At 25.3% G+C, this 13,189-nt stretch overlaps 2 protein-coding genes across 2 annotated transcripts in view; one reads left to right on the top strand and one right to left on the bottom strand.

Annotated features, from left to right (window-relative positions):
- Positions 1-3,040: 3,040 nt before the first annotated feature.
- Positions 3,041-7,580, top strand: LOC132925636 (uncharacterized). Its single transcript, XM_060990013.1, has 8 exons — positions 3,041-3,054; positions 4,237-4,432; positions 4,503-4,659; positions 4,795-5,702; positions 6,086-6,178; positions 6,237-6,322; positions 6,628-6,689; positions 7,474-7,580. Exons 1-8 carry the CDS (start codon positions 3,041-3,043, stop codon positions 7,563-7,565), a joined length of 1,608 nt encoding a protein of 535 aa, XP_060845996.1. The 3' UTR covers positions 7,566-7,580.
- Positions 7,581-8,333: 753 nt separating this feature from the next.
- LOC132931678 (uncharacterized) overlaps positions 8,334-13,189 on the bottom strand; it is a 92,397-nt gene continuing 87,541 nt past the window's right edge. Inside the window, exons 4-10 of the mRNA XM_060997607.1 lie at positions 13,038-13,178; positions 12,350-12,422; positions 12,105-12,266; positions 11,906-12,019; positions 10,707-10,921; positions 9,919-10,087; positions 8,334-9,656 (exon numbers count right to left, since the gene is read on the bottom strand). Of these exons, the coding sequence (XP_060853590.1) occupies positions 9,565-9,656; positions 9,919-10,087; positions 10,707-10,921; positions 11,906-12,019; positions 12,105-12,266; positions 12,350-12,422; positions 13,038-13,178 (966 nt within the window). The 3' untranslated portion in view covers positions 8,334-9,564. The remainder of the gene's footprint in view (positions 9,657-9,918; positions 10,088-10,706; positions 10,922-11,905; positions 12,020-12,104; positions 12,267-12,349; positions 12,423-13,037; positions 13,179-13,189) is intronic.

Here is a 13,189-nt window from a genome sequence, read left to right as displayed (position 1 = left end):
AACCCCACATGTTGTGACGTACTGCCATTCAAAACAGTGCTAAGATAACATTATCTTCTCTACACCGATATGTTACCGAAGACGTCATGGACAATGCGTGACGTAATGCGCGTTCATGCAACAAAATACGATTTTTAAGAGTATACCGCGTTATCTTATATTATCATTTACCGCGTGTGTTACCGTTACAGATATCTTTAATCGTGGTTACCGTGTTTATTATTCGTCGTGTGATAATCGTTGGTTTTATACAACCAATCACAGGACAATGCTGCTTGAGGTGATATCACAACTAAACACTAATGCACCCACAGATATATATAACATCTATTATCTATATCTGTGAATGCACCATCCACGTTCTTGTGCGCTGTGTTATCAGCTTATCACGTCAATACGTCATCGTTGTTAATTATTTTAAAATTGCAATTCGTTCGTTGAATCTTTACTGTTTATTAATAATAATATATAATTATAATATAATATTCACTCGTTTATACCAAATGGTTTAGCGTCCCATTAGTTGTTCGTATTGCTACGAATTGTGTTTGTATATTTTACGTCCATCACAGAACAAATCGTAGCAACTGTGTATTCCAAATTGTTATTATGGTCCATAAATATTATCTCGAGTAGGTAAATCAGAATCATAGCTCATAAGTAAATAATATGCCGATTGCCAGTAGCCTATTTTGTTTCATCTTTGACGGGGGTGGATAATTTATTTCTAATACATTTTTTCAAAAACCATAAACAAGTAGTGCACTAAGTTATTTGAATTTTCAAACTACCGAATGAAAAACGACTTCATATTTCTCTTCAATATTTAATAAGCTGCAGCCAATGTAGCGCATATTCACCCTTTAGTCGTAATAAATTATTTTTATAAATGTGTATGTATGATGTAAAATTTGTTGAAATCAATTTGAAAAAATCGAGTACCCACAGATAGGTAAGTATATTAAAAAATGTACACGTATTTAGGTTTAAAATATTTATTTAATGATAAAAGAGCGTTCAATTTTGGAATGGCATTCGGCTTAGCGCCCTGGAAAGTATAGCGATTGGCAATAACAGGCAATAAAAAAGTCTAATCATAACAAAATTAGTGATTATTTATTATATATTAACGTATAACTAGTAAACGCGAACATGAAAGAAAACATGTTAAAATAATATAAAAATACCAAAATATGATTAAGTCGGTTCTTTGAATAAAATACAAAAATAAATAATGTAAAAATTTGATATGTGTATCTATAACAAATATCGATATTGAAATTTTTCAGAAAATACACACGATATCAATATCGTATCGAATTATCGATATCGTTGGCCAACACCAATAACAAACAAATTGTGCCTGGTAGTGTATTATCGGTATCTGCATAACTATTAACTAAGTATTTTTATAGATATTAAATTATTTAATCAATTGATCAAAACAAAACATTTTTGGAAGGCAACGGGTGATTGTTAACCTCTCAGATAATGTTTCTTACCATATTTATAATTTACTATTTAACAAATTGGGGAATCGTTTACTTATCAAATTTGAACTATTAATATAAAAAAAGATTTTTTTTACATATTAGGCACATACTGCTCTTACGAATAAACTTAAATATCTATGAGTGTATGATGTGAGAATTATTTGAACCATTTCTAATAAATTTAAAAAGATAGCACAAAAATTTTCATAAAATTAAACTGTAGCTTACAATTTATAGATAAAAGAAACAGTTCTCCTGTAAAAAAAAGAAGTTTGTATCACAAAATTTAGTCATATAATCATATTTAAGTATATGATAAACACTTGAATATATACTTACTATTATTTCTTTATATTCTGTTTTAAAAGTTCACAATTTATTGATAGTTTTGTGGAAAATGTGGGTTGAAAATAAATAAATAGTCACACATTTCTTTTTATCTAATAATAATAAATTATTTTTAGAAGTATATAGTTAATACCAATGTAAAATTGAAACAAAACTTATAAAAAAATATTTTTATTTTTTTACTTTTATATAAAAAATGTCTAAAATTATTAATCTCACAGTTGTAATTTGATTTAGTTTTCCTTTCCTGATTAGACTCCAGAAATTTATTCAATTACATCACTCTGATAGTTCAAACTTAACGTAATCAAGGATAAACTCATTGTTTAAACAGTGGAATATTATACGTAGATAGGTATAAGGTAGGTAACTAAATATTAAGTTTTCTTAATTTTGACAGAGTATTTTAAGTTTATAATATGAAGAGTACTCTACAAATATTTAAAAAATGTATTATTTTACTTTTTCAAAAAGTGAATTTCTAACTTATTTAATATTTACATAACGCCAATATTTAATTCGACAATACGACAGGTTGCCTTTAAAAGAAACACGTTGTATAATACACGTGTGTGTGGCCATGACCCATGTATATGCGTATAATATATGCAAAGCGCATTTTCATTGTTATGGTCCACTGCGAGTGTGCGATATTCGGGTTAAGAAGATGCCTTTGGGAAAACTTGATATACAACACCACCAAATCGCATGTGTGCCTTATTATAATATTATTATGTGGGTAAAGTTGCGTATGTATATTATACGCCACGGCGTGTATTACAATATTACATGGATATGGTGCACGATGAGTATACGTATAAATCCATGACGTATGTTGTAGAAGATCTTATAGGTATTACAATATCATTGGAGTACCACCTCTGAGATTGTATAATCTATCAGCGGGCGGAGTATGTCATTAACTTGGTATATGCATTGTGATTGTGTACGTTGTGCACTTACGCGCAATATTATTTTTAATTGCCACAGAATGTAAAAATATAATAATAGTTTGATTAAATTAATAATAAAAAAAAATGATGTCGATAAAAAAAAAAATTATTTTTATCTTTTAAATTTAATAAAAATGTTGACTTCTAATGGTTTAAAATTATATAAGCTCTATGCTTTCTTTGTAGTAGCCGATGGTTAATAATTTCCATGAATGTTTCAAGTGTTTTTGGAGAATTATCATTATTATGCGCGTAACAAGGTATATTCACTATTATTATTTTTTTTATTTAATAAGAACACACGAGTACACGACACCATTGAATATAGGGATTCAAGTTATTTTACAGACAAATTGTCTATAAATTCCAATGTTTGTATAGTTATATTTACATAAATCAATTTTTTTACATGCATTTTTGTTAACATTAATTAAAGTACCTATGTAATTATAACAATATGTATTATACTATTATAATATTACAATATTCATTTTGAAGATTCGATATTTTTTGTACATTCTATAATTATAATAATATTGTATTACAACAATACACCATTTTATATTGAAATTTGACTTTATACATGTTATCATTATTATCATTATTATTATTATTACAATATCAAGATTTATTGTTCGCGTCTTTGCGTCGTTCACAGCTGCTGCAGTAGGCGGGCTCGAGCGCGCGCGAAATCGGATATATAATATTATACTATGCTATAATACGCCATGTCCCGCGGTCCCAAAACGCCACCGACATCGACAGGCTTTAAATTGATATATGTGTGTTACGATGCGACCGTATAATATTATTATGCTATTCTGTTATTATTATTATTAGATATTTATCCGCTACGGAATACGGAGAGAAAGACTAATTAATAATAAACTAGATTTTAAAACAAAAAAAAAACACAAATGACAAATAATAAATCTGTCGACGAAAAAAAATTATTTTTATTCGATAAATTATCTTGACATTTTGGTCTACTTAAGATTTAACGGGCCAAGAAATGAAAAAAAAAAACTTTTGGTATTTTAATCTAAAATATTTAATTGATTTACATATTTTAATTATGTTTTTTTCGAATACATTTATAAATGCACTACGTTATATTATTATGATAGTATTATAATATATTTAAATAAATTATATCTGTTAAGAGATGAAAAATAGCGACGTTTGATTTAATTAGATTACACACAAAACCATAGTGAGGCTATGTCCCCAAAGTTTTTATATTGCATATGCTAAAAAATTAATTTAAGGAAAATAAATATATATTTTTTTAAAACGAATTACTGAAGTGAATAATGTAACAAGAATGTACATTATTCATTGACATTTTTAGTTTTAAAGTAATTTTCTACCTATCCTTGGTTTTTTTTATCAAATTTAATCTTTTTATTAAAAACATATAATAATTTTATATTTTTATAAAGTATTGAAGAAGATGATGTTGAAAATTTAAGGCTAGCTGCTCTTATGACATTGAAAAAAAAATCATATTCACCATTAAATACACAAAATAGAATACAAAAGTCAGAAAAATGTTTTCCTTGTAGTAGTTCATATAATACTTCTCCTAAAAATAATGAAGAATGGATTCCTACATCAAATAAATTGTTCAGTAAACGTGTAAGTTAATTTAAAATTTAAAAAATATATTTGTATTATACTGTTATTTATTATTGATTTTTATTTACAGGTAAATTTAAAAAAATCAGCTTATCCCAATAGTAATTTGATTTCTATTATACCATCTGATATTGATTGTGATTTTCAAAGTGATTTAACTAATTCTACACTTACACTTACTTCTGAGGACAAAAAGTCATCAAATATTCTAAATTTGAATAATGAAGGTAATTTTTAATAAAGTAATATTCTTTTTTTTTATAAATTAATTGTTGTTTTTAAAGTACATAATATAAAAATATAAGTTTAATCTAAATTAATTATTATGTATGTTATTTATTTGTTAAATGTTTGTTTTTCAGTATCTACTAAATTCAGTAGATTAGAACATGAATCTGATTCTCAAGAAAGCGAAGACAGTGAATCAGAAAAAAATGAAAAAGAAGAATCAGATGATTGTGATATTTTATCTTTAGGTGAAAAAGATAAAGATTTAGATGATCTCGAAAAATTAATGGTTATTATAGAGGCTGAAATTGCTAGTAAAGACGGTGAATCATCTATAAAAGAAAGTTCAAATTTAAAAACAAATAATAATTATGTAGTAAAAAATCCTACTGAATTGAATGTTGACAAGAATGAACCTATTCGTTTAAGTCAACCTAAGACAATTGAAGATTTTAAATCACAGTTAAATCCACTTAAAGAAGAACTTAAATCTGTGATTGATTTAAAAACAAATATAAACTCTACATCTCAAAGTACTTCATTAAAATCATGTGTCATTTTAAAATCTCCAATGGCGTTTAATAGAAAGAGATCAAATTCTCCTTATATTAAATATTTAAATAGATGTTCTACTACAGTTGATCATTCAAAGCTTCAAACTAGATCTTCATCTCCAAGAAGGTTATCACCAATAAAAGAAAAAAATATTTCTCCAGTACAATATTCTCCTAAAAAATCTCAGAATCGTTCATCATCTTTAAACAAAACACATAGTTTTGTATCAAAAGTTCCATTGCCTAACAGAAGACAATTATCTCCATTTCCTAGAAAAAGTAGATCTCCGCTCAAAAGAAAATCAAGATCACCAATTATTAGCACTACTAATAAAAAATCTTATAGCCAAAAAAAATTACTAAATAAATCAAGACTAATATCTCCTACTATTCTAAATGTTGATAATAATGATAATTTACAGAAAACAATTAAAGTTAAACCTGTCGAAAAAGAAGTGAAATTAAGACAATTTGATTCTGCTTTAGAAGTAAGAAAAAGAAAGTTTTATCTAACATATTTAAAACAATTTAGTAAACAAGAAAATAATATATATAAAAAAAAAAACTTAAGTAGCAATTAACTTATTAACATTCAGATCAAAGAAATAGACACTAAAAATTATGATTAGAAACCAAACCAAATGCTATGAAAATGCATTTTATAATTTACATTAAAATCTGTTTTATTGTCTATTTCTTTAACTGGAGTTCAAATTTATAGTTGGACTGAATTAATTTTATTTAAAATAATAACTGTTTAACTGATTGGAAAAATTGAAAAAAAAAATATGTTAGTTATAGATTCTTATAATTTTATATTATTTTTCTCCGCTATTTATAATTTAATTCTTATTTATTTCCAAAACAACAGGCTGTAGATGATAAAAAACTGTCTGTACAACATACTGATTTAGTTGATCTGAGAACAGAAATAAAAAGACGAAGAGCTCTTCGATTAAATATGGTAACAAATACAAATCAACATTATTTAATTAACCAGCTTTAAATATATATCTGTCTAGAATCAATTGGATGTAAAGAAAAAATCAGAATCATTTTATCCTACTCGATTGTTACAGTCTGCAATTAAAGATGTAGTTGATTCAAGGTAGTATTAAATGTATTTATATGTAATTATTAATTTCAAAATTTCAAAACTTGTAAAATATTTTTAAATTTGATATATTTTAATTTATAATGATATTATATTGAAAGAGATTGGAAATTAAAAAGTTTTAATGTTCTTGACAGTCAATATTAGATAAACAAATTATATAATTATATAATATTATGACATTTTAAAGAAGTTAGATGATATTTGAACATTTCATAATATGTTCAATTCATAAAAAATAAGTCTATAAAATAAAATAAATGTGAATGTAAATCTTAAATAAAATTATATTTTTATAGTGCCAATGAAGAAAAAAGAGATAAATGTTCTAACAAACCAGAAATTAAAGTACCAACTGAAGGTATACATAATGTTATTATTTTATTAATTTGAATATAGAACATTAGTACTTAATTGTTAAGCAAATAGAGTTTAAAGTATATTTGTGTGTATTAGTATAATGGTAACGGCTGTCCTTAGGATATGTATGGAGGTGGTGAGAAGATATGATCTTGCCCGTTTTTTTTTTTTTTTATTAAATTTGGAGTTTTGCATTTGAAATACAGTGAATAAGAAAATTGGTTACAACAATTATTAAAATATTGGTTTATATAATTTATAATAATAAATTATATATTTCATAAGAAATAACAAAGGCATTTCTTAGAAATAAAGCAGCAATATCGCTAATATTCTAAATAACTATGACAGTTAAGAATTTGATAATGGAGTAAATATTGTAGGAAAAAACCATAAAGAATAGTTATACTTTTAGAAAATCCTTGAGCTATTTTTTTTTTTAATGCACCCTCTAGCCTTAATTTGTTACTTAGAAATATGATATTGGCTATACCAGCTACTATGACATTTTTGGTTTAATTTAAAGGTTGTATACTAATTTTTTTCTAACGAAAGATGTAAAATTCATCTGAAGTTTGTTTTATTGGATTAGTAAATAAAACATAAAAAAAAGTTAGTATTTTATAGATATTTTTAAATAGAAATTTATTTCTGGGTTTCTAATTATTTTTGTGCATAATTTTGAAAATCCTAACGATTAATGATTATAGTTACTTGTATTTTTGTTTAATGAATAGATATAATGTATTAATTAAGTTGTATTTAATTTTACTTTATTATTTCAGTTAATTCAAGAAGTCGACGGATTGTTTTACTTAAAGAAAGTAAGTATATGTTATTTTTTTCTTTTTTGTTAATATTAAATGAAGATGATTAGATGAACTAATTTATATTAAACCAGGTCATTAAGTTCATACGTTTGCGTATCAACATATTTTATTGTATTTAAACTCTAAAGCTAAAAGCCAGTTGATAACATAAAAAATAATTTGAGATACCACAACCTAACCTAACCTAACAGAATAAAAGCCTTATTAATCATGAGTTTAAATGTGCATAAATATCTTTGAACATTGGTATAACACTAACCACAAGTACAGCAGTACGTAAAATAAATAAAATTAAGCATGTAAATAAGTACTAAAACAATTGTGTACCTACTTATAATAAAATATCTGAGTTAAAATGATTTATATTAGCAAATTATTAAAGCGCAGACCAAGTACTATCTATTTTGAATTCTTCTGGTAATTTGGCTACTTTTGAATCTCTAACTGCCAAGAACGAGCTTTGTGGTGCTTATTTAATTCTTTATTTATATTTAGAATAAAATTGAATAATTCTATATATGGTTGATATGGCATTAGTTTTATTTTGTTATCTAGGCATAGACTCAAAGGTACTAAGTTAAATGTAAAAGTGATTATAAGTAATAGTTATTTTTTAATATCCATAATAAAATACTGTCATATAAACCTTCATTCAAAAATTGTTGTGCTATTCTAAAATATCTGAATATTTAATGGAAGTACCTAGTCTCTTTCCATCTTTCAAATCAAACTCTGAAGGTAATCTTTATATACTGCCTAAAGAGTAAGAGAAACTTATTGGTGTACTTAATTATATCAAATCAAAACAATATTACTTAAGAAATATACATACTAAATATAATTTGGAAAATACAAACAGTTATAATTATTAAATATACTATAACACATTACATATGCTACTTAGAGGTGAAATATTAATAAACTGCACAATACTAAATAGCCAAATTCTAATAAATAAAAAAAATATTATATTTTTGTAATTCATCATTAAGAGCCAAATTATTTCTTCCCACCTTGAGATATTAAGCAGATTACTAGAAAATACCTTTTAGCTACTTCTACTAGAGATAAAATAAGTAACGGACTGGGAGAAAAAAAACAGCCCGGGAAAATCATAATTATATATATATATATAATTATTAAATGCTTTTGTAAACACAATTTAGCTTTTAAATTTTTAATTAATTGATATAAAACAAAACAAAATAAATTACTATTTGAGATTCTATTTTTAAATTTGTTACAATAAATTGTCAACAAGCATGGACTGGCCGAACACAAGCCGGTCTCGCATTTTAAAATAATCAGAAATCTAGGTTTTTATGTTTAATAATATTACATACTTATTACTTATTAGGTAATATTTTAATCTATAATTTCAGAATAATAATATTAATAAATATATATTTTATACGAGCAGTGGCCTACCAGGAAATTTCCTGGTATTCCGGTCGTCCAGTCTGCCACTAAATAAAATAGTGTCTGAGTGTTAGCAATCCTGACCAATCTCTTCCAACACAAACAATTATCTTACCGAAAAATTCTATTACTAAAAATGTCACTCCTCACTTAAATATTTCTAAAAAATGTTAAGACACAATTTTAACATTCAATTGTCAAGGACTAGAGAATTGATACTCGAGTGTACGATAGTAACAAAATGGTAAATTTCTAATTCGAATATATAGATTCTAATATTGGAGTAATTTGTATTATTTTATGTAATTTGTTTTTCAAAGTATATTAATAGACAAAACATTTATATATATATACAAATAATCTATCTATTTTATATAGATTTAAATAAATAACTTCAGGATTAGGGTGATTCTAATCCATTATACGTTAAGTATGTTATTTAATTCCATATTACTATAATGAAAAAAAATATAAATATTAAAATTAATAGTTAATACTATTTCCATATAATAATAACCTCATAAGTATTCTAATCGATAATAAAATAAAATAAATACAGTTGACTAATAAAAATAACTAGTACTCAAACGTATATTATTATAAATATCAAATTTAATTCTTAATGAGTTAATTATCTTCTATGGCGTGGAAATCAAATTGCCAAATACTTTTTATTGCTGCAATACAGCATTCCTTTTTCGCTGCTTTTTTTGTCGATCCTATAAAATATAATAGTTAGACATTAATTGAAATTTTTTTTTATATAAATAGCTACTAATCCAACCAAATTTGTTATATACATTTTTATTTGAATTAACTATTTTGTCAATACATAAAATTAAAACTAATATTAGGCTTTTATTTATGTTATATATGATAAAATGATTATATAAAAAAATCATATGAGAGTTTACATTAAATGGAATTTTTAAATCATTTACAATTAAAATATTTAATGTAATGTGTTACAAAAAATATTACCTTGTCCAGTGAATGAAACATCGTCTATTACACAGTTTACTTGAAACAGTGATGGTGTTTTTGAACTAATTATAGTTTCAACAAATTTTACACCAGGCTTCATTTGATTTATTAACTGTATTGGATTACAGTTTTTGGGGTTTTCAGGAAACTTTCTCATGGCTCCAGTCTAAAATAAAAGGGGTTAGGTTAAAAAATTATAATATAATGCATGTATACATTTAAAAGCCAAGATGACAAAATATGAAATTGAATAAGTATTAAATTTCTTATTACGCGAGTAATGAAGGGAATAAAATAAGAAATAAAATTTAATTTAATTTATCTATAAAGATACTGCATATTGTTATTAAATTTTCAACCTTAAGAGGACACAACACCCGTATAAATTGATTCACTATAATTTTTAATCTAATGGAGCTAAACGTGATCTTCTGAGCATAAATTTGCTATGTTGCACACTTGTAAGATGGAGACAACACATGCAGGTGTGATGCCCTCTTAATAGTTTGAGTTTAACAATTAGGCTAAAGATGCTATGTATACCCCGGAAAAAGATTACAAAAAACCATTCTCAGAGCTGTTTGTATTACAAATATTGAAGTACCAATGGTATAACTAATTAATATTCTTATAATAATAATTAAAAAAAAATCAATAAATGTCCTAATTTTAACATAACTATATTATATTACTTTCTATTCCAGCAAATTCAAAATCAATCAATTTTTATTAATTACTGTTAGTTTAGAATAAATTGTAAATGGTAAATTATAATAATTATTCACCTTAGGTTGTGATTTGATAACATTTGGTTCTTCTTGTACATAATTAGCTTTAGTAACAACAGGCTGTAGTTCCCATTGATTTATTAAGTTATGCATAGCTAATGAAGCAAAATGTGGCCATGGGAAATCTTCCTGTGGTGGTCCTTTAGGTTTTGATACTGAACTATTTTCTCCAATTTCCATCTCAACTTCCATCGGCGATTCTTCTTTTTTTTCTAATAAAATATATGACAGTTTTTATATATATATCAATATATCTATACTAATACATAAAATGATAGCGTTTGTTTGTATGTTTGGGATAAACTCCAAAACGACTTATTCAATCGTCGAACAGTTTATTTTTAAATTAAAGAGGACATCACAGAATGACATAAGCATAAATTTAGTCCGATAAAATTAATAAATAATTAGTTATTATCAATTTAAATAAATGTATAAATTGTATACCTAAATATATTATTAGGGCGGCCCGCGGGTTTCCAGCTACCTGTAACCTGACCTTTTTTCTTTTGTGTGTGTTTTATTGGCGAATAGATATGAATATAATTGTTCCGAAAGTAAAATACTTTGCATACCATGTTTTTTCAATAATTTTATTAACATAGGTTTATATATTAGGTACTAATATTGTTATATATTATACTAGCGTGTCTGTTTAGTTAAAAAAAAACCACTCGAAGAGACGAGTTCGTTGATAAATGTCAGTAGGTGCTCAAAAAATTGTAAAAACTTATGTTTTAGTAAAAAAAAATTTTAAATAATAAGATAACGGTGTGTAAAAATTACATTTCTTTATAATAATAAATTGTTATATATATTTAAGCTATATTTTTAAGGGCGCCATAATATCTTGGGCCGGCACTGTATAATGTTTCGCTTATACTAAAATGTTAGTATGGAATAAGTTATTTAATTAATCTATACTAATACATAAAATGATAGCGTTTGTTTGTATGTTTGGGATAAACTCCAAAACGACTTATTCAATCGTCGAACAGTTTATTTTTAAATTAAAAAGGACATCACAGAGAATGACATAAGCATAAATTTAGTCCGATAAAGTTAATAAATAATTAATTATTATTAATTAAAATTTTGGGCAGAGCTGAGACGGGTATGCTAGTATATATATATATATATATATTATATTATATAAACAATATTAAAAGTTAACTAATTCAATACTTTTAACTTACCAGATCGTTCACTTAATTTTTTTCCTAACATAATGCGCAAGAAGTTTTCACATGCCTTTTGTTTGGCTTGAGTCTTGGAAATATGATTTCCAGAATACATTTGACCATCAACCTACATATTTTTAAAGTATAATTATTAATTATTACATTATTTCACAAGAAACAAAATCAAATTATTTAATTCAATTATATCTTTCCTCGAGTGTAGCAGTATAACTCATAACATTATGAAGTGGGTGCTCTTGTAAGTGAATTGGTACATCTTTGAACAACTCAGAAAATACCATTAATGGACTTTTGGGTGATACTAAGCGACGCATTCGAGCATTCAGTCGCTTTTTCCGTTCTATCTTACAAATCTCTATTAAGAAAATAAATTAGGAAATTTAAAACAATCAATAAATAAAAATAACAATAATTTAATTTTTAAAAGCTTTGACATACTACGTTTGACTGGCCATTTTACTTCAGACTTCTCACTAATTGATTTTTCATCTTCAAGTTTTATCTGTTTATTCTATATAGCCAATGAGACAACATAAGCAATATTTATAAACGTAGCGAAGAGGTATTTTCAGTTTGCGCAAGACACATATACTTTAGCAGATAATACATCGAAACAGTTTAGCATAAATAATAAAAATAATAATATTTTAATTGTATTATAACTAATATTGTCATTATTATTATAATTATTATTGTTGTTATAAAAGGGCAGTGTTTGATCTGCTAAGGTCTATGTAATTACAAAAAAAGCTATGACACCATCCATCACAAATGATGACAAAATACCACTGACTTGGACTGTAAATAAACACAAAATTTGTGTAGATTCACAGAATCCTACTGGTCAGATGATATAATAAATATGGTATCAAATTAATGGTTGGGTTTACAAGTTGCCAATCAGGATACATCAAAACTTTAAAAAAATTTAATATTGGTAATTAAATAAAAAGATAGAATTAATTTGTTGATTAATAACCATTAATTGAATACTCAAAATGTGTTTTCTTTCAAATAATTTATTATATCAATATTAATCATACTGGGAATTTTATATTTATAAAAAAATATAAATATGTATATGTGGTCATTGAAAAGGTTAAATGTAAAATACATAACTATGTACCTGATAATCTTGAATTGTAGACGATTGAGTAACCGAAGTAATTGATATTGGAGTTTCAGACACTGGATTGGGACAAGGTGATTGTGATGGTAAATCATGTAAAGGCAAAGGTTGTTGATTTTTCATTGGACTAGCTGATTTCTAAAAATGAA

Source organism: Rhopalosiphum padi, chromosome 1, assembly GCF_020882245.1.
Source record: "Rhopalosiphum padi isolate XX-2018 chromosome 1, ASM2088224v1, whole genome shotgun sequence".
NCBI lineage: Eukaryota > Metazoa > Arthropoda > Insecta > Hemiptera > Aphididae > Rhopalosiphum > Rhopalosiphum padi.
This window is presented reverse-complemented; position numbering and strand designations above follow the sequence as displayed.

Excerpts from the sequence above, each read along its gene's own strand:
- LOC132925636 (XM_060990013.1), top strand. Across the intron at positions 5,703-6,085 it reads AATTTGATTCTGCTTTAGAA|GCTGTAGATGATAAAAAACT; the intron begins GTAAGAAAAAGA and ends CCAAAACAACAG. Across the intron at positions 6,323-6,627 it reads AAAGATGTAGTTGATTCAAG|TGCCAATGAAGAAAAAAGAG; the intron begins GTAGTATTAAAT and ends ATATTTTTATAG.